General features: G+C 52.4%; 1 protein-coding gene across 1 annotated transcript; it reads right to left on the bottom strand.

Annotated features, from left to right (window-relative positions):
* Positions 1–1,541: 1,541 nt before the first annotated feature.
* On the bottom strand, positions 1,542–14,865 carry LOC129404975 (uncharacterized). The gene is made up of 6 exons (XM_055139924.1): positions 14,664–14,865; positions 13,767–14,037; positions 7,681–7,776; positions 5,428–6,554; positions 4,634–4,830; positions 1,542–4,256 (listed from the first exon to the last, which is right to left on the bottom strand). Exons 1-4 carry the CDS (start codon positions 14,863–14,865, stop codon positions 6,257–6,259), a joined length of 867 nt encoding a protein of 288 aa, XP_054995899.1. The 3' UTR covers positions 1,542–4,256; positions 4,634–4,830; positions 5,428–6,256.
* Between the last annotated feature and the right edge of the window lie 5,273 nt (positions 14,866–20,138).

Here is a 20,138-nt window from a genome sequence, read left to right as displayed (position 1 = left end):
CCCCACCCCACCAAAACCAAAAACAAGACTCCTACATCTACCATGTCATTCTTCCTGCCCTCTGCCCACTGCCCGCACACCACCAGGAGCTTGCAGCTCAAAGCATTCCATCTGTCCATCCATGTTGCTGTCCTGGTGGTTGCATGGTCCTGAGGAGCCAGGGCCTAGGTGCTCTGGTGGGTGTATCATTGCTTGGGTGCAGAGCATGGGGGGCCTAAGAAGGGGAGCAAAGGCTGAGGCTAGGAGGCACCTTTCCTTTGTGCTGTGTTGGGACCATGTTTTTGTTTTTATTTGGTGTGTGTGTGGGGGGGGAGTTATTGTTTTGGTTTTGAGGCCACACCTGATGTTCAGTGGTTACTTCTGATTCTGCACCCAGAGATCACTTCTGGCAGTGCTTTGGACTATATGGGTTGCTGGGGATCAAACCTGGGTTGGTCACATGCAAGGCAAGTGCCCTACCCACTATACTATCACTCTGGGCCCTGGACCATATTTTGTCTTTTTTTTTTTTTTTTGGTAGGGAGCTACACCTAGGGGCCACTCTTGATTCTATGTTTGCAGGACCCTCTGCAGTGCCGGAATGCAGCTAGTGGCTTGCAAGCAAGCACCTCCACCTCTCTGCTCTTTCTCCAGTCTCCTTTTTAATTCATTTTTGGTTTGTGGTTCATACCTGGTGATGCTCAGAGTTTACTCCTGGTGGGGCTTGGGGGAGCCTACTAGGCCCTTGAGACTGTGGGTAAGGCAAGAACCTTAACTCCAGTACTATCTCTCAAGTACTATAATCTTGGATCTTAATTTTTCCCTTTGTGGTGCCATGGGTCAAATCCTGGGCCCTCACACATCCATGACATTTTCCAAATCTGTGGCCCTGCGCCTTTTTCATTCTTACAAATTCCAAGACCCATGCACAAGTTCTGCCAAGGCCTGCATGTAAAGGAAAAGGAGGATTCTTGAGAAGGGACTGGCTGTCTGGGCCCTGCTATCCCTCTCTAGCAGTGGCTCTTTGCAGGGGAGCAGAGGTGGGGTTGTCCGTGTTGGATAGAGGCATGACTTGAGGGGAACAGTCAGGAGCAGCAGCCCAGCTCCTCCTCGCTGTGGTTCTCCTGCCCACAGTCCACAGGTGTTCTTGTTGCTCAACAGGAGTGGGGTGGCCTGTGAGCGGGGGGCAGGGGTGTCTCTCTTTGTGGTCTCTCGAAAGGCAAGAGAACAGAAGACTTCTGAGGAAGGAACTCTTCTGAAGAGAATGGTGGGACCCAGGGACCTCCGTACAGGGTCTCTTGGGGGACACCATCCTCCACATCCATTGGTGGGGCATTGAGGGGTCCTCATGGTGGGAAGCTGCTATTTGTGGCTGGAGCTGGCAATCAAGCTTGTACCTAGGGCTCTGGGGAGCCTTGGGAAAGTGGAGCGAGGCAGGAAGAGCCCCGGACAGGGCAGCTCTGAGGTGGCCCCACTCAGGACTGCAGAGTTGGCATCTAGCACAACCTTCAACCACCCAGCCCATTCGCTCCCACTGCCTGGCACACCACTACCACCAGAAGTGCTGTTTGACATGAAGTCTTTATTAGACATGGGATGGGCTTCTGCCTCAGAGGGTCTCATTCACACCAAGTGGCAACTGAGGGCCGCTGTGCACCTGCTGGAGTGTGCTTTGTTTCTCAATTCAGGAGGGCTTCCTGGAGGAATCCAGGCCTGCAGAGCAGGAAGTTGGTTCCTCAGAGTCTGGAAGAAAAAAAAAGTAGCCATGAAGGACCTCTGCTTGAAGATCCCAACAGGAGGCAGGACCAAAGCAGCCAAGGGCCATGTGACAGAAGTCAAGTCTAGGCCTCTCTCCACTGTTCTCCAACTGGCATGGGAAAGGGGGTACCTGGCTGGAGTCCCAGGTCTGCGGCAGGTGAGAGAGGAGGCCCTGGGAGCCCGAGCAATGGGCAACTGGCACGACTCATGTGACCCTTCCCAGTTTATCCCAATGGAGGGACACAGTCCTTCCGCTTCACCCCACAAAGCATGAAAGGTGGCCCCCTCCTGAGAATAGGAAGACACCTCCCCTACCCCCAGTAAGACCTGGGACAAAGTCTGCGGGGATTCAGTCTAGGGATGGGGCTCAGCCTCGGCCAGTCATGGTCTTAGGATCCTAGATAATGCTCATGTCCGCCTTGGGTTTAGATAATGCTGCTTCTTGAGGGTACCTGCCCCCTACCCTCAAGAAGAAGCATCTGGAGCAGTGCTGGGAACTCAAAATTATTCCTGACCGTCCAGAGTCGGGAATCCCGATGTCCATCTGACTTCTCCAAAGGCATGAATGCTAGAGAATCTGAAAGAGGGCGGCGGTCACCTTTCTGTCAGCTCCTGCCAGGTCCAGTCAGGGTCACACACTGCACTTCTTGCTGACCTTCTCTATCTCCTGCACCTGACCCCCACATACAAGACTTTACCAAGTCCCCAACCTTGATCTACCTACTATGGAGGGCCAGTATGGTGGATACTCCCCAGAGAGACATCTCTTCTCTCTCTCTCTCTCTCCCCCCACAAGGCCTGCAGTTCTGTCACCCACTCAGAGGCCCTGAAGAGAGCCAGCTAGTCCTCGATGCTCCGCTGAGACGGGGACCTCTTCCATTGTTCACTCAAGCTTCCAGTCCCTGACTGGAGTTAACAGAAGGCCAGGTGCCGGTAACAGGGGCCAGGTGGAGTCCAGATGGAACAGTGCCCCCACCTCAGACTGTGCCAGCATCTCCTAGTGACAATAGTGAGGGGCTGAGAAAGTGGGCTGGAGAACAATGACATCATCAATCATTTGGGCCTGCTCTGTGGGAGAACTTCCTTCCCCTACCCATTCCTCACTGAGATGTCCTCGGCAGAGCCAGTGCTCCATGGAAGATGCCATCATACCAGGCATCTCCCAGGGCCATGACTGGAACCTTCTGGTGGGAGAAGCAGGGAGGCTGCCTGGGGAGTAGGGAAGTCAAGCTCCCCAGAGATCCTGAGAGTCTAACTTTTCCACACTTCCTGGTTTCTGACTCTTCCCTGGGGTGGGGCTGGGCAACATTCTGTTCCCATCTTCAGAGACCCACAACCTCTAAGCAAGCTCACTGTCAGTTCCCCATCCCAAAGCCAGAGCTCCAGAGAGAGGCCCAAGGACAGAGCAAATGCTGGTGCAGGTCCCTGCCTTACCTCTCCGAGCTCCTCCACAGACATCAGGAAACACTTCTCAAGACAGGACCCAGCAAGTGGGTGGAACCCCTGGGTGGAGGGCACATGTCTGCCACAAAAACAGAAAACCGAGAGGGAACCTTGTCACCTCCCTCCCCATTTGCTTTCTAAGCCTCATGCAATAACACAAAGGTACCTAGCATGCAGAAAGCTTCAAGTTATTTTGGGAAAGATCCACTATCTTCCAGGTGAATTCATGGAGCAGGCACCAGAAGGAAGGACCCGGGTCCTCCTGGAATTCCCCAGGACATCCCAGAGGAATTAGTACCCTGAGGACAAGATGGATGCCCATTGTCACAGTAACGGAGGAGCAGGGGCCTGGCCGGGGTGGTGCCAGGAAGCAGCTGGTGCCAGGTGGACAGGCAGAAAGCTTGCCCATGTTGGGTGATGTTCTTGCCCTGTGCCCAGGGCTCTCCTCCATATGCCAGCCTCAGCCAGCCCACCCCTCCCTTGGTGAAGCCTTTGTGTCTGCAGCAGGCATGCTCCAATCCTTTTCCCTCAAGCTCTTGCTTGTCCAACAAGGAATCACCTCTTGAGACAAAAAAAATACTACTGCTGCTCTCCTGGCTCAGGGGCTGAGGACTCCACAGCAGTCCCAACCTTGCAGCTTCTTGTACGCTGCGGAAAAAGTGGTGGGAGGGACCAATCAGGATGTGTTCATGAGGGCTGCCATGTCTGAGTCTGCAGGACATGGAAACAAGGGTAGTAGAAATGCAGGGTGAGGAAATGTGCTCAGCAGCACCTAGTTCCTCCTCAGTGGCCATTGTTGGCTCCTCCCAAGTCAGTATCTGGAAGGAAGATATTTACCTACCCTGCCTTGGTCCTGAGCATTCAGGCCTTCCCCTCAATCCCACCCTGCTCCCCAACAGTCACACCCTCATTTCAGATCCTAGAAACTGGATTAGGGCAGACATGGTTCAGCAGTTGAGCACTTGTTTTGCTGGGGGAGGCCCTGGGTTCCATCCCAGGAGCCACAAAGGAAAATAAAACCCAAAACCACCTTTCCTAGGGATGTGACTAAGAGGAGCCCGGTCAAATTCCCAGTACTGCAAAAAAAAAAAAAAAAAAAAGTCAACCAACCAGCAAAAGTCCCCAAGTCTCCCCCAGCTGTCATCAAGTGGCACCTCCCACCACCCAACTCCACATCTTAACTAGTCTCACAAAACCCTCATGGGCTGGAGCAAAGGACTGCAGGTAGGGTGCTTGTCTTGCTTGTGGCTGACCTGGGTTCAATCCCCAGCATCCCATATGGTCTCCCGAGCACCGCCAGGAGTGACCCCTGAGTGGCAAGCTAAGAGTAAGCCCTGAGTATCGCTGGATGTGGCCTCAAAACAAAAACAAACAAAATACCCTCCCACTGACCTATCTGATGGGTCTGATCCTCCGGATAACTGTGGGAAGTGCCCAATGTATTGTGACTTACCTAAGATGGCCCAGCAGAGACCAGAGAAAAACTAGACTCAGGATCCTGAGCTACCCATCCAAGTCCAGCATCAAAACCAAAGTCAGGGCTAAGGAGATGGCTCAGGAATGGTTCCAGCACAACCTCAGGTGAAGCCCGGGGGGCCCTGGTATTGCCAGGTCTCTACCCAGCGTGGTCATTGCTGAATGTGGCCCCTACTGAAAAAGAGAAACAACGATGAAATAATCCCAAACCAAAGCCCCTTCTTTGGTGTCCCTATAAACAGAGCCATTGCCTGCAGCTGAGGGGGTGTCTGCTCTAGAGACAGGCCCACATTTTGTGGAAGGACAGAGACCTGGCAGGGCAGGGGTTGAGGGTTGTGCTGGTCACACTATGGTAGCAAGAGGGCCAAGGCCAGGGCAAGGGTGGGTAGGAGACTGGAGGTGGAGCCTGAGCTTCTCTGTGAGGCCCTGAGCAGCCATGGGAGAGGCCCAGAGGTGCTCAGTGCCAGTGGCCAGCTGCAGAGAGAGAGAATGTGTGGACTGGGGAAAGCGGGTTGGAGAGGCCTGTTGGGTAGGGGCCAACGGGAAGTGGGGAGCTGTGCAGGAGGGTGCAGGCCCTGCCCCAAGCAGCTTAGCCTACCCTCCTCCAGCCCTGAGGTGCCTCCCGCGGTAAGCCCTCCACCTGACAGGGCTACTCCACAGCTGCTCACAGCCTTTGTGCCTGGAGGCTGGAGTGGAGGCTTCCCCACTCCCAGTCCACCATGGGGTTCACAGGAGCCTCATTACTTCCTCAATGGCGTCTCCAGCACTCACCCTTCCTTCTCCAGGAAATCCCTTCAACTCCTGCTCCAACTCACTTTCAGCCACAAGTCAAATCTTCCCAACCAGAGCGGTGTGTGTGTGTGTGGGGGGGCACTTGCCATCATGAAGTGCGTTGCAGCAATCTGCCGAAGTCTGCGCCTTTCCTAGCTTGGCCTGGGAGACTAGAGCGCCCACCAGACTCTGCACGTGTGCACACACGTGCATGTGTGTGTGCGTGCACGTGTGCGTACGTGGATGCGGATGCATGCGTGTGTAGGACTCGCCGTGCTGTGAAGGGAGAAACAGGCATTCTCCTCAGCCGCCGCGCACACTGCTCCGCCGTCCGAGTGAGCCCGAGCCCGCGGCCATTTCGCAGGCCCTCCCTAAGATGGCGGTGTCGCCCTTCCGTTCCCACAGCTGCTTTCTCTGTGGAGCCTTGCCCGGCAAGGTGGGGGGCCGTGCTGGGGAGCCAAGGCCGGAGGAAGCGAGACAAAAAGAAGAGAACAGCCGCCCCTTGGCATCCCTCTTTGGCATCTGAGTCCAGCAGGGAGGGAGGGCAGAGGGAAGAAAGAAAGTAGTGTGAGTTTTTATTCTTGTCCTCTTCCTGTCACCCCACCACCAACCATACACACGCACGCACACGCACGCACACACACGCACACGCACGCACACTCACAGGCACACACTTTGATGAAAACAAAATCTCTCCCTTTTCTCCCTTCTTCAATCCCCCACCCTCTTTTCTCTGGCTCCTACCAAGAGCCTCCTGGAATGCAAATCAGTTGTATTATGCAAATTTATGCAAATCATGCTTAACGAGCGGAAGGAGGGGGCAGAATGTTTAATGAATGATGGCAGAGAAGGGTGCAGATGGAGGGTGGCAGAAATGACCCCCTCCTCTCCGCAGTTCCCACAGCCTGGAGGCAGCATGGGGGTCGTGGGGTGTCCCTTCCTCTGGGAAAAAAACTGTAGGGTAAGGCCTCACGCTGCAGCTGAGAAGGCCTGTGGCAGCCTGGGGAAAAGGTGAGGCTGGACCTGGAGAGCTAGAGGAGAGAGGGCTTAGCCTCAGGACCAAGGCTGCAGCCTCACTTACCTGACCTGGCCCGGAGGTGCGCCCGTCTTCCTGCCTGGCCTGCCTCCTGAAGGCAACACAGCAGGTGGAAAAGAGGGTGACACGTGTGCCTGCTGTGGCTTGGCCCCAGTAAGGCGGGTTCCCAAGGGAAGATTCCCAGGCTGGCCCTAGCTCTTCCTGAGGGTAGGGTGAAGGCAGTCTCTCTTTGTTTGGGAAGGTGGGGTGGGGGTGGTTGACATAGCAACAGAGCCAGGAACACCCACTCCCAAACATCCATCCCCAGAGGACCAGAGAAGTTGGGGGGTAGATAATGGATTGACACCCCGATGCCCCCACCACCTGGCACTGCCAGCCGGAGATGGCAGTCTCCAGTCCTGGAGAGAATGGCCCCTTTGTCTCTCAGCTCACGGCAGTGGGAGAGGAGGCCTGGGCACACAGAAGGGCCTTTCCCAGGCCCTGTTCCAGTTTGTGTGTTTCCTGCAGGCCTCGGGAGACTCCGTGTGGCCATCCGCTGGCCTCTGGGCCATGGCAGATGGCTGCTCCTTGCCTTTCATCCTATGAACATGGCAGTTACTGCTAGGAGGGCCTGCCTCCCTACATCTCCCTGACGGTCAGTTCCTCCTCTTCCTCCTCCTGGCTGCTGTGCACACCTCAGGCCCAGACACGCATTCTGGCCTATTTTTGATGGGGCTGAGCAGTTAGTGGACTCTTCCTATCGGCCTCACACCTGCGTCCCTAGCTCAGGCAAGAAGCATCTGAGGTGGTGGTGGAGGGGGAGTGTGAGATGGGAACCTCAGATACAATGAACAGGCTGTCAGGCTGGAACACAGGAGCTCTGCCTTTCAGCGACCAGCTCACACCTCTCCACTCCCTCAGGCTCTGGCACATGAGAGACACAGTTTGTCTGAGACCCACACTGGGTCTCCCTGATGCTGACTGCACTCCCTTTGTGACACGATCATTTGGGAAATTCCCCCTGAAATCTCACCCTCAGCTTCCCACACAGGGCAGCCCCTCTTCTTCAGACCCTGCGAGGACAGACCCAATCTCCTGAGGGCTGAATGCCAATTGCCCTCAACCCAAGTCTCTTTCCCCAAACATCAGAGCTTCCTGAAAACAGCTTGCAAACTGCTTCCACCTATGAGGAACCCCTCTCACCCCTCCCAAAAGGGTGAGCCCAAGTCATCACTTACCACGTGGAGCTGTCCGTGGTGCTGGTAGAGATGCCTGCGTGGCTGTCAGACAGGGCGGGAAGGTGGCAGGCCACCGACCCCGCCCCAAGGGACAAACTAAAGGGAAGGGAAAGAAGAAGCAGAAACGTTTGGAAGCAGTAAGGAAAGGGAAAGATACAGTCTCTCTCTCTGGGAAGCTCTGCAGGCAGAGTCACGACTGTGGGGGAGACAGAACTCCCACCCCTTCATCCCTAATGATTTAAGGGTCCATCCCCCCACCACACCCACTGGCAATAGCTCATGCCTCACCCAGATTTCTTCATCTGAGATTCACATGGTGGTAGAGGGGGGTGGAATTGCCCCTTGGGAGAAGATCTGTGTGGAGGCAGTCAACAAGCAAATACTTCTGAATTTAACCCTCAGTTTGTAAGCTCTGACAAGAAATTTAGTAGTATGCTGAGTAAGCTATGCCCATACAGAATCTGCCTGGATACATGGTAGGTATTCAGTGCCTGGGAGGGAAGGCATGCCAGGGTGTGCCTGTGCCATGAGGGGGAACCTTGGAGAGAGGGAGGTGCCTCTGAGGTCAGCTCTAGCCATACTTCTAACACCAAGGGAGCTTGTACCCAAGATTAGTGCCTGAGCCTCATTCCCAGATACCCTAATTTCACTGGCCCTGCACTGGGCCCAAGCAACAATTTATAGTTTCAAAACTTCCCAAGTGATTCAGCTCACAGTCAAATCAAGAACCTGGAGGAGGGGCCAGAGAGACAGGAAAGGCACTGGTCTTGCATATAGCTGCCTGCATTCAATTCCCTTAAGCCCCTGTAGGAGTGATTCCTGAACACAAGAGCCAGGAGTAAGCTCTGAGATGAAGCATGTGGCCCACAAATCAATAAGCCAATGAATAAAAGCTGGTAAGAGAAAGTTCAGGGGAGAAACAGGTTTTGTGGAGGAGGAGATGAGGTGAAGACCCCTAACCAAAGGGAAAAGGACAAGCCAAGTGCTCTCTTTGTACTGGGTGGGGCTTGGGCATCCATGTGTTGGGTTGGTCTCTCTTTTGCACTGGAAGTTCATCTCACCCAAGGCAGTGAGAGGAACTGAGCCCCAATGCAGTCTGGACCAGACAGGGTGGGTGCAGTGACCTGCAGGCACACGACTCCCCTTCACCCAGAAGGTCCCCAGGGAGGCATTGTCAAAGGTAATCAGCAACAATGGTCTCTTTCAGTGTCCAGATTCCAACCCTTCAGTCCAATTAGCAGACACAGCAAACAGCAATTCAGCTGCCTTCAGCCGCTGTCATAACAAACTCAGAGCAGCCTTAATGGGGAGATTAGGGCAGAAGGAGGGGGGTGTCCCTGGGCCCCGGGAAAGCCTGGGTGGCAAGGAAGGTTCCCCCTTTTTCTCATCTCCTATGAAAAGAGGCACCCACCCATCTCCACTTTCTCTCTTTCTCTTAGCCTCATCCTCATTCTCCTCCAAAGTTCATGAGCATTTTTGTTGTGTCCTCTTCTCCTTCCCACTAATGGTTTTGAAGGGTTTATCTGCTAAGGAAGTTGACACATACAAGCATTTAACCACTCAAGATCTGAGTTCTTAGGAGCAAAGAATGGGAGATTCCCTAGAACATCAGGTGGAAAACAGATGAAACAGTGAATCAGGGTTCTTCTTGTTGGGGGCAGGGAACACTTCACCTGGTGGTGTTCAGGGATCACTCCTATCGGGCTCAGGGGACCATATGGGGTGCCAAGGATCAAACTCAAGTTGGTTATGTGCAAGGCAAGTGCCTTCTCCACTGTACTATCTCTCCTGCCCATGATTCATTATTCTAACTCCCAAACTTTGGCAATAGCAAGTGTTAAGGACTTCTAGAGGTAATAGAAAGCAGAGGGATGTTATTTTTTCTCATGGTTTACCAATCTTGAGAATCATGTTGGAAGTTGGAGAGATAGTGGCTGGATGCAAGAAGAAAGAAAAGAACGCTTCATTTTGGGAGAGGGGTGTTTGGGCCACAAACCAGCAGTGCTCAAGGCTCAAGGCTTCTGGCTCTATGTTCAGGGATGACTCATGGCAGGGCTCATGGGGTTGTATGTGGTGCATGGGATCGAACTGGGGTTGGCCATATGCAGGCAAATGCTTTAACTTCTGTCCTATCTTTATACTTTTTTTTTTGCTTTTTGGGTCACACCCGGTGATGCACAGGGGTTACTCCTGGCTCTGCACTCAGGAATTACTCCTGGCAGTGCTCAGGGGACCATATGGGATGCTGGGAATCGAACCCAGGTCAGCTGCATGCAAAGCAAACGCCCTACCTGCTGTGCTATGGCTCCAGCCCCCCTATCTTTATTCTTAAAGTTACTCAGTGATAAAGAAAAATTTCCAAAATGGAAGCAGGTGTGTGTTCATATTGGACTCATTAATTGCACCCACTACCTAACCGGCCCTTAAGTTAGTAAACTGTATTTTTAAGTGTGGAAACTTAATGTAATAAACTTGAAATTTTCATCAACACATGCCTTTATCTACATTAATCAACCTACCTATCCTAAGAACTCTTGTCAAGAAGAGGTAAGATCCATTGACCTTGAATAATTGATCCTTGAATAAACACAATGGCCATTCTGACATAGACAGCCCCCACCCACATACCTCTGCCCTTCCCAGGATCACCAAGGACTGTTTCTCCTCTCCCAATACTCCTAACATGTCTTTCCCACTTCCCCAGAAGTCCCTCTTTGTCTCCAAAAATGGGGAAAAAAGAGAAATTTGCTTCAACATAAATGTTTAGGTATTTCCCATTCAAGAATATGCCAGAAAGTTTTCCCTCCTGCATTCTAAATCATCTGCCTTCAAATATGACTTCAGCTTCCAATGGTAGCTTTCACCCCTCTCCAGTCTAACTGTGGGTAATAAAACCTAGCCTAAGAACTTGAATTCTCCATGTGCTCAATGTCACAACCTCAGAAGTAGAGATTCGTGACCCTGTTATACAAATGGCAAAGAGCAGAGTAGCTGGTACACAGACTTTGCTCACATTTCAGCTCCCCAGACTTGTCCAGATTCCTTTTCAGGACCTTTCAACAATGAAAAACATTTTTGTTCTAGGTGAGAATGTGAGTGATCATGCAAAGCCTGAGCAAAGTACTTAGGAGAAAATTGCTGTTGAATGGCTAAACTCCTAAGTCAACCTACTGGGATAAATGCCTGAGGAGGAAGCAGACAAAGAATCCCAGTAAGAATCTGGATTTCACTGGGACACCAATGGATGTTGCAAGATCTGAAGAATTTGAACTAAAAAGTAAAAACTCTTGGACATCAAAGTGTGCTAATGCACAGAAGAAAATTTCCAACTAGTAACTGGCAGAAATACCCCAGAACTCCTCTCAATCCAGCTTTTCATCTCCCCTCCCATCCATGGGGTCTTAGGAGGCAGACGCAGGATTTCCTATAAAGGCTGGGAAAGGGAGAGTGGGAGGCAGGACCTGGTGGTGGTCCTATTTGATAAATTTGGCACCTCCCCCATGCAGTGTTCCTCACCTTATGGGCCATGTGGCCCCTGGAGGGTCCCTAGGATATTCCAAAGGAGGCCAAGAGTGAAAAGCTTTTAAATGGAGGAGCACAACACAGGATCAGTCAGAAGGGGACCATAATTAGAAAAAGATGGAGAAACTCTGGTCTAGCTAATTCATGCTAAAAATGGAAGCAGGTTTCCCCAATCTCAGGAGTGGGCTTCTGTCACCTAAGGACTATACACATATGATGTTATGCTACCTCATATACTGCCCTGCTTCTCACATGTGAGTAGACACACAGACACATATCACTCTCCTGACACCCCCAGGTGTCATATGCATACCCAATGTGGATGTAAACATTCACATTCACATTTATCCCTGGCCCCCAATTCTCCTTTCTGCAGAGCTACTGGTTTTGATCCACCAGTTCCTTCAAGCTCTCTATGTGCCTTTGGAGAGTCTCTGCTATGTTAAATGCCAAATAAACAATAATAACATAAGCCTGCTGTGGTTGATAATACAGGTTCTATGTCTCACATGGACAAGCCTCACCAAATCCAAACATTTTTATTTTGAGAGGTGGGGGAACAGAGTTAGGCCACATCATATGGTGCTCAGGGATCACTCCTGGCAGTGCTCTGGGACTTTATATAGTGTCAGATCAAACCAGGGTTGGCCATGCAAGGAAAGGCCAACTGTACTATCTCTCTGGCCTCCTAAATAACTACACAAAATTTCTCAGCAACTACACAAAAATGTTGACAATAACAAAGATAAGAAACTTCCTGAGGGGATTGAAGAGATAGTACTTACCTCAGGTAAGGTGCTAGCCTTGCACACTGCTGACACAGGTTGACCCCTGGCACTACATATGGTCTCCCATGTCATGCTAGGAGTGATCCCTGAGCAGAGAGGCAGGAATAAAGCCAGAGCACAGATGGGTGTGGCCCGGAAACCAAAAAGAAACAAAAAAAAAAAATTCAATTTCTCTAACCCAAAGTTTCCTTCCAGAATCTGACCACAGATAAGGACGGAGTGGAGGGGGGAAGCTTAGGGACTGATACTAAGGAGGGATATTTGCAATTCAATGGATTGTGGGTCTGTAGTTCATTACCTGTATCAGGTGTTGAAGGATATGAAAGAAAGGCATAATGGTCACCTGGAAAGTGTATTCTGCCTGTAGGGATTCTTAGTCCCTACCCCAAATTCGTGCCTTTTTCCTGATCCTATCTAACTGCTCCTATCCACCCCCTCAAAAAACAAAACAAAACAAAACAAAACAAAAAAACAATTCCAATATCCTGAGAGGCATTTCATGTCCTCTCCCTTCAAGCCTCTGAAAGAAGGGAACATATGTATTCCAGACTCTGCATTTTGGTTTGGATTTCCCAATATTTCTTTCATAAAACAGAAGCAGAATATAGAATCTGGCTATAATATCAGCTGAGGTGGAGCAGATTCTGCATTCACACAGTAAAGTAGAGCAAGCTGTGACTATTTAGTCCATTCTCCTGGCCTCACCTGGCCCTGTGCTCTGGAATGCTGAGGGTTAGGGGAGGGGACAGGCCTCTCAGGGGACAGAGAGGGGCTACTTCTACCTTCATGCTTCTGTCCTTTCCGCCCAGAACATTAAACCATCCTCCTTTTGATCACACCTCTACCTTCTTTTAGGAAAGAAGCCCTAATTAATCCCCCCAATTCTTCACTTTCTCTGGGCAGCATAAATACTAAACTAAAAATTCCTTTGTGTATGAGCTCCTTGGGGCCATTCATGGAGATGCTTAGAGAGACAAAGATGATGGGTAGGAAGGAAGTTTTTCCTTAAGAGCCCCCACTCAACCCCTTTTGTGGCAATGCAGACAAAGCTGGCCTGAGAAGCTTTACAAGTTACTAGACTGGGTCCTGAGTTGGAAGCAGGAAAAACTAAGAGCACATCAGAGCTGAGAAAGCTCCCTACTCTGACATCCCCCAACCCCGGCAGGACAAAAATGACTCCAAAAGCGAGCCAGCCCTCTTTCTGGCAACTGCTCACCCAGTACCTGCGGTGCCGCTTGCTTTCATCCGCAGTTTGCCGTTTCCAGCTCGCCAGCAGGCCGGCTCAGCCTGTAAGTGGGGAACACCCGCATCTCTGACCACCTCCAGGCGGTCTCACTGGCAAGGGCTGCTGCTCAAAGAGGCCAGTCCTGTGCGGAAGCCCTGAGTACCTGCCGCCGGGAATCACCCGACAATCAGATTCCAACAGCTTTCTCGCCCAGGGCAGGTCCCCCAGCAGTGACCAAGACTCAGGCTGCCAGAACAGGGATCCCTCCGGAGAGGTCACTTCGGAGCTCCTCTCTGGGCTCCCGCCAATAGACGGAGGGTGGAGGGGATGCTAACAAGAGCCGAGGGAGGGGGTGGCAGGTGGGCCAGCCCGTGAGGTTCGGAGGTCCTAGGCCCGCAGAGCCTCGGCCGGCTCCCGCTGCCCTGAGCGCCCACCCGCGCGGCCCGCGTTCCCTCTGCGCAGTGTATGGGGTTATTTTTACTTTCGGTTATCTAGCTTTATGAAGACTCCACACCACTCATACAGCTAGATAACCAAAGATAACAACCAACCCCGCCTCTTGGCCGCCGCCTGGTCCACGCAGCGCCGCCGCCGCTACCGCTGCCCCGGGGTCGCCAGCCGCTGAGCGGTGGGGAGCAGAGAAGCGGTGTCCCGACTGGTCGGGGTGAGAGAATGACTCCGGAGACACAGAGATGCCGACGCGACAGACGATGGAAGGGAGTGTCCACGAGACGTCGGCGGATGGCGTCGAGGTTCGGGGCTTATCCCGGCGGACCGAGCCCAGAGTACTAACGCGTCCGACGCGCGCGGCCGCTGCTTCGCCTGCGGGTCAGGACGGGCGCCCCGAGGATCCCGGCGAGGAGGGACTCGGGAGTTTTCGTGCCACCCGGGATACCCGCGAGCCGCCGCCGGGGTTCGCGGCCGAGCCCGGCCCGCCGCGGCTGCCGGCGGAGCTAGGGCGGGGAGAGCGCTGGATCCAAACCGGCTGCAGGGCTGGGGAAAAGGGAGTGAACCCCGGGGCGAACACCCGCGGGGTCCCAGAGGGAAACAAGGAAATCCTGGCAACCTGAAGACAGAACAAGGTCGGTGGGGCGGGGTGGGGGGTGATCCCGAACCCCCAGCATCTCCTCTAGGAGAGAAAATGAGGGGTAATAACGCGGAGCGAGGACTGGGCAGGTGAGCCTGCTTTCAAGCCCCGCAGGACCCCGCTCAGAGAAATGGGTTTTGTACAAAGAGATCTAGAAATCCCACCCCTCTACGCCAGGGCTGTGAAAATGCCAGGGTCCTCGGCGAGAGACGCCCGAGAGACGGGACTCAGCGCTCGCGAGGCCCCGGGAGGCCGGAGAAGGGCTAGGGGCCCGGCCGGCCCGCGAAGCGTCCGCGCCGCACGCCGGGCTCGGTGTGGGGCGCCCGCCCACCTCGTGCCTCGAGCCCGCCAGGCCACTTACATCGAGCCCAGGGCTTCCCCGAGACGCGCTCCCGCGAGGTCCTCCCAGCCCGGCCAGCCGACGGAGCCGCGCCGGAGGGGTGCGGGGTGCGGGCGCTGCGCCGCGCGGGCCGGGCAGCGGGCCCCGGCTCACCTCCCGCTGGCCACTCGGCCCGCGCCGCAGCTCTGGCCCGGCGCGCTCCGGCTCCGGACTTTTCATTCATCCTTTCACGCTCGCTGCCCAGGCACGCTTCGGATTGGCTCCCCGCGGCTTGACGTCACCGTCTCTTCCCGGCCGGAGGCGGAGAGCGCAACTGGGGCGTCCCTCCCCCAGAGGCCGGTGCAGGGGTGGGGGTGGGGGCTACGATGTCTGGGAGCTAAATCTCCGCCCCCGACCGCCTGGCGCGCCCCGAAACCCCTGCCTTTGCCGGCGGAGGGCCATTTGCGGCTCCCCACCCCTCTCCCGTAGACCCTATATTTCCCATCCCCTCGGTGCATTACCACACGACAAGACCCCAGACATCGGGTAAAATTTCCTCAAAAAAGAAGCAGATGACTGGCGACTCTAACCCCCACCGTCCTCCTCTCGTCAGAACTAGGGAAGTCTTTGTGTTTCTCGGGTTGGACCCTCCGCCCAGCCCAGATCAGGGGGCCACTGATCTACGGGTCGGACGGGAATCTCTCGTAGGCTTTCAACCCCAAACAACGGGCGGGGGTGGGGTGGGGGGAGACTCTGGAAGTTTGACATGCCTGTAGGGAGATGCGGTGGTGTGTGTGTGTGGGTGGGGGGGGGGGGTCCTGGCAAGTCGCGACCCCGATTTTCCTAGCACAGAGACCTTAGTGTCTCTAGAGCCATGCGCGGCACCCAGAAAAGCCCCTGGCGAGGCTGCAGAAACTCGGGGGGCATCCGCCAGAGCCGTGCGAGCACCGAGCACCGGGCGCGCCATCCCACGCCCGCACCCGCACCCGCAGTCCTTCTGCGGAGTCAGCGGGTGGACTATCCAGTCCGATATTGCAATTCCCGGCTTTACCGACCTGGGTCCGCTCTGGCTCTGAAAATTGGGGCCAAACAACGCAGTGTACCCATGTCCTCGGGAACGCTCCGGCCCGGCTGGGGAATGCAGGGCTCTCAGCGCCCGGGGTCTGAGGCACCCAGCACCAGCCCAGCCTTAGTACCCTGGCGAAATGTTCAAAAACTGCTCTGAGCCACCTCACTACCCTCGTTCCCTTATGTGAGAGAGAAAAAGAAAAAAGAAATCCTAGGATTTAGATTGTCTGTCCGTTTTGGAGAGAACGGCTTCTACCAACAATTTCTGTTGAATTTCTGAACACTGTGACAACTCGGAGGCACTCCGAGAGAACCCGAATTTGGTCATCAGACCCCCCTGATTCTTCTAGCCACTCCCCGTGCTTCTGAACTGTCTAGGGCAAAGCCAGGTCTGAATTATTTTCTTCTTTGCTTACATGCAAACTAATAGCCAGTGAGTTTCTCTTGATGCTCCCCTCAAAGATTGGGATCTCTGGAAGTCTAAAGCTTACGAAGTAAGAGGCATTTCCAAACAGGCTGGATTGGCTGTGCCCCCAGACCCTGGCGGCAGCAAGCAGGGATTTGGCATTCTCCGGGGCTGTGCTCTGGTATAGCTCTAGACATCTGGCAGCCTCCACCGGGTCTCAGGCCCTGACACAAGGAAAAAGCTCTCTATAATCTTACACAAAATTCGTGATTCGCACCTACTTCCCACGCCCAGGAAAGAGACAAAGTGTCTGTCCTAGGGCTGGAGAGATAATATAACAGGCAGGGTGCTCTTCTTGCATGCGACTGTCTAGGTTCAATCCCCAGCATGCCCCAGCACATCCAGTCCTTCAAGGAGTGATCCCTGAGCATCACTGGATGTGGCCCCAAAACAAAACAAAACCAAAGAACCTACAAAGTGTCTGCTCCCTGCTTCCTTCTTGCTTCCTTCTGTTTCCTTCTTGGCCTCCTCACAATTGCCCCTAGATTGGAGCATTGGGATGCTGGCTGCCCTGTTGAAGTTTTGAAAAGCCAGAACTCCCCCAAATTCTCACAGATGGACCACACTCCAGGGGTCCCTCTCTAAAGGGGCTGGGAGGGGCTCCGAAGCTCAAACATTTCTCAGCATAGCTCCTCACACCTCTTGTCCCCATACCCAGAGTCCTGAAGACATTTTGGCCATCCAGAAGAGGGGCTCTTGCCTGCCAACACCCCTCTGCTGACTATGAATAGCCCCTTCCCCCCTCCCTTACAAGCATTTTGAAGCAAATCTTTCTCCCCTCCAGTCTGCTTTGTGGGCAAAAGCAGGCTGATCTAGTCGACAACCACCCCCACCCCCTCCATCCCTCCCCAACCAAACATCACACAACACAACCCTCACTCTATGCTTTGCTGTTAGTTTCCAACCGACTGCTGGGGCAAGCTGAGGTAAGAAGGAATCAGCACAAATCTCCCCCGTTTTGTTTGTTTGTTTTTGTTTTTTGTTTTTAACCACTACTGTATTTGTTGCTAGTTGGGGAGGACAAAAGAAATATTTCTTTACTGGGGCTGGAGCAATAGTGGATGGGGCATTTATCTTGCATGTGCCAACCAGAGTGTGATCTCAGTTTTCTCACATGGTCCCTCAAGCACTACCAGAAGCAATTCTTGAGAGCACACCCAGGAATAATCCCTGAGCATTGCTGCATGTGGGAGGAGGAGGAAGAAGAAGGAGAAGGAGAAGAAGAAAGAGAAATATTTCTTTACCTCGTGGGAACTCCCAACCCCCACACCTTTCAGTCAAATTCGAAGACAACTGGATATCTCAAAAGCTGATTTCAGGTTAGAATTGGCCCCATGATTCCGTATCTAAATTCTCCTCAAATAGCTGAGTGCTAATGGCTTTGACTTAAGCAAGAGACTTCAGTCGAACCACAGTAATCCCCTGGAAGAAACGAGATGAGGCTAGATTGCCCTGGCACTTCTTGCCCAAGTCCTTTCTCTGTCTAGACTCTCTACAAGGTCTTTTTGGCTTAGTTTGTCTAAGCCAAATCAGTCTCTCCCGGGAGAGAGCTCCTGCTCAGGATGAGGTAAGGGAGTTGTGAGTATGAGTGTGTGTGTATGTGTGTGTGTGTGTGTGTGTGTGTGTGTGTGTGTGTGTGTTCACTCTAATGGAGATGGAGGAAACCAGGAAAGAAGGAAAAAAGTCTACTGTCGCATAAACTGGAGCTGGACTATAAAAGCCATACTACTCCTGTGTTCAAGCAAAGAAACTAGATGAAGGGTGGCTTCAGAGACAGCCTCTTGAGATTTCCCTGTTTGACGCTCCATCTAAGACACAATGAATGCGTGTATCTGCAGGTCTGAGCTTACTCTGCTTTGAGCATGATCACATTCTGGTGGAGTGGGAGGGTATTGATAAAATATGGGTCCTATGGGATATGTATGTGAGTGTGAAAGGACGGGGCTTATGTCTATATAGGCATACATATCTCTGTGAGTCTTTTGACCAGAGATGACTATGAAAGACAAAATGCTGCAGGTCTGGAAGAGAATGACAGCTGGAGCAAAATAGGAACATTAAGCCTTCCTGATGCTTGGCTCTTGACAACCTCAGTTTCCCCAGGAAGGCCTCAAAGGAAAAAAAAATCCTCTTCCTCTAGCACCCAGCATAGCTCTCAGAAGTCTGTAGAACCAGGATCTATGGATTCCACCCCAAATCATTCCAAGGAAATTCTGGGGGACTAGAGGAGAACATGCCAAATTCCTGGTGCTGAGCTGAGTCTGGAAGAGTTTCTATCAGCCTCTTTGGAGCCTGTTTTCTCTGGAAGATCCTTTCAGTCCCCACTCCTACCATCCTATAGCCCTCCCATCCTCTGTCTGCGTGAAGAGTATATAGAGGAAAACATTTCAAAAGTGAGGCTCTTGAAATGCAACTTTTGCACACATCTTTATAACTTGGACCTCAAAATAAACGTTGGCATATAGCCGTTCTCTTGAAATATTTAGGTGATGAAATAAAAAATGTTTTTTTCCTTTCTTTCAATTACCAGATTCATTTGCCTTAAAGATAGTATAAGTGGCACTTGGGGAAGCGTGGGTTCAAATATTTATTTCTAAGTACATTATTATTATTTGGAGGTGGAGGTAGGGACCATACTCAGTGATGCTCAGAACTTACTTCTGGCTCTGTGCTCAGGTATCACTTCTGACAGGCCTCAGAGCACAGTTTGCAGTGCCAGAGACAGATTTTGAGTTGGCTACATACAAGACAAGTACTTTATCCCACTGTACTATCTCTCGCTCTATGTATATCATTATTATGAACTTTTCATACATTGTTCTTTTGTCGAGGAATATCTGCATTATTGATTGGATAATGACAAATGAAAACAAGCATTGTTAGTAAAACAGCTGAAGCTATTAAAAAGCGTGTGTGTGTGTGTGTGTGTGTGTGTGTGTGTGTGTGTGTGTGTGTGTGTATGCTATACCCTTCCACATAAGCAGAATAGTTTCAAAGACATGGAGACATCAGCTAAACAATTTTATCTTGAAGGAAGACCCTCCCCTACACCTGCAATCCCTCTTATAGGATTGCTTTTTCTCCCCTTGCAGGATCAGTAAGTGGGTCACTTACTTGTCTGAGAGCCATCTTGACTCCAGAACAAGATGACAGAGATGGTAGAGGGTCAGCTTTAGCCAATGATATCCTTCAGGGTGCACACACAAACACACAAACAGAGGCACCTGTCAACGAGACCAGGGCAATTACATCTCCACGGGTGCCACTCCCTAAAGTTTACAGGCTCCTGGAACACACCCATATCCTCACTCACTACCGCCCACTGTCTTCTCCTTGCTCACCTCTGTCCTCCACATACACACCCCTCTTCTTCCTTATGCATCCACCACCTCCCCACCACGTCAATCTTTTGCCCCCAGAAGCAAGGGGAGAGGAAAAGAATCCCTGAGGGCCTGGACCCCAGTTGCCTTCCTTCTATAGCCTTGATCCAACCCCACTGATTGCAGACCAACAGGCAAGACTCAAGCAAGACTGACAGCTCAGAGACACAGAGAGAGGGAAAGAGACTCAGAACAGAAAAACTCAGGAGACAGGTGACCAGTTTTCCTCCCGCCCTCATCCTCCCCATAATGGACACAAATAACTGAATAGATACCCCAAAGCTGAAGGTAGCCACCTGCATACAATGCTCACTGAGGCCAGAAATGAAAGAGCAGCTGCTTCTTGGAGCCAGGTATCCTGTAGAGAACACAAAGGTTAAAAGCTTTTTGCGTGGCTCCATCTTTTTTCACTCATGGTCCCAGGACTCCTCTCCCTCTCTCACCACCAACTCCTTTCCAAGTCTGAGGTTATTTTAGGGGGCTAAGTTAACCTCTTCCATTTTCAGAGGTGCAGGCTGCCTGGGAGATACAGTTGAAAGAGAAAAGCTAGAGGTGCAGAGAAGCACAGCCCCTGGCAGAACCTTCCAGGCTCCATCTTGCCTG

This window comes from Sorex araneus, chromosome 5 (assembly GCF_027595985.1).
Source record: "Sorex araneus isolate mSorAra2 chromosome 5, mSorAra2.pri, whole genome shotgun sequence".
Classification (NCBI taxonomy): Eukaryota; Metazoa; Chordata; class Mammalia; order Eulipotyphla; family Soricidae; genus Sorex; species Sorex araneus.
This window is presented reverse-complemented; position numbering and strand designations above follow the sequence as displayed.

Excerpts from the sequence above, each read along its gene's own strand:
- LOC129404975 (XM_055139924.1), bottom strand. The coding sequence starts at position 14,865 with ATGAATGAAAAGTCCGGAGCCGGAGCGCGCCGGGCCAGAGCTGCGGCG. Across the intron at positions 14,038-14,663 it reads GGGGAAGCCCTGGGCTCGAT|GCGAAGCAGCGGCCGCGCGC; the intron begins GTAAGTGGCCTG and ends CCTGACCCGCAG. Across the intron at positions 7,777-13,766 it reads GGCGGCGGCCAAGAGGCGGG|TTTGTCCCTTGGGGCGGGGT; the intron begins GTTGGTTGTTAT and ends CCTTCCCTTTAG.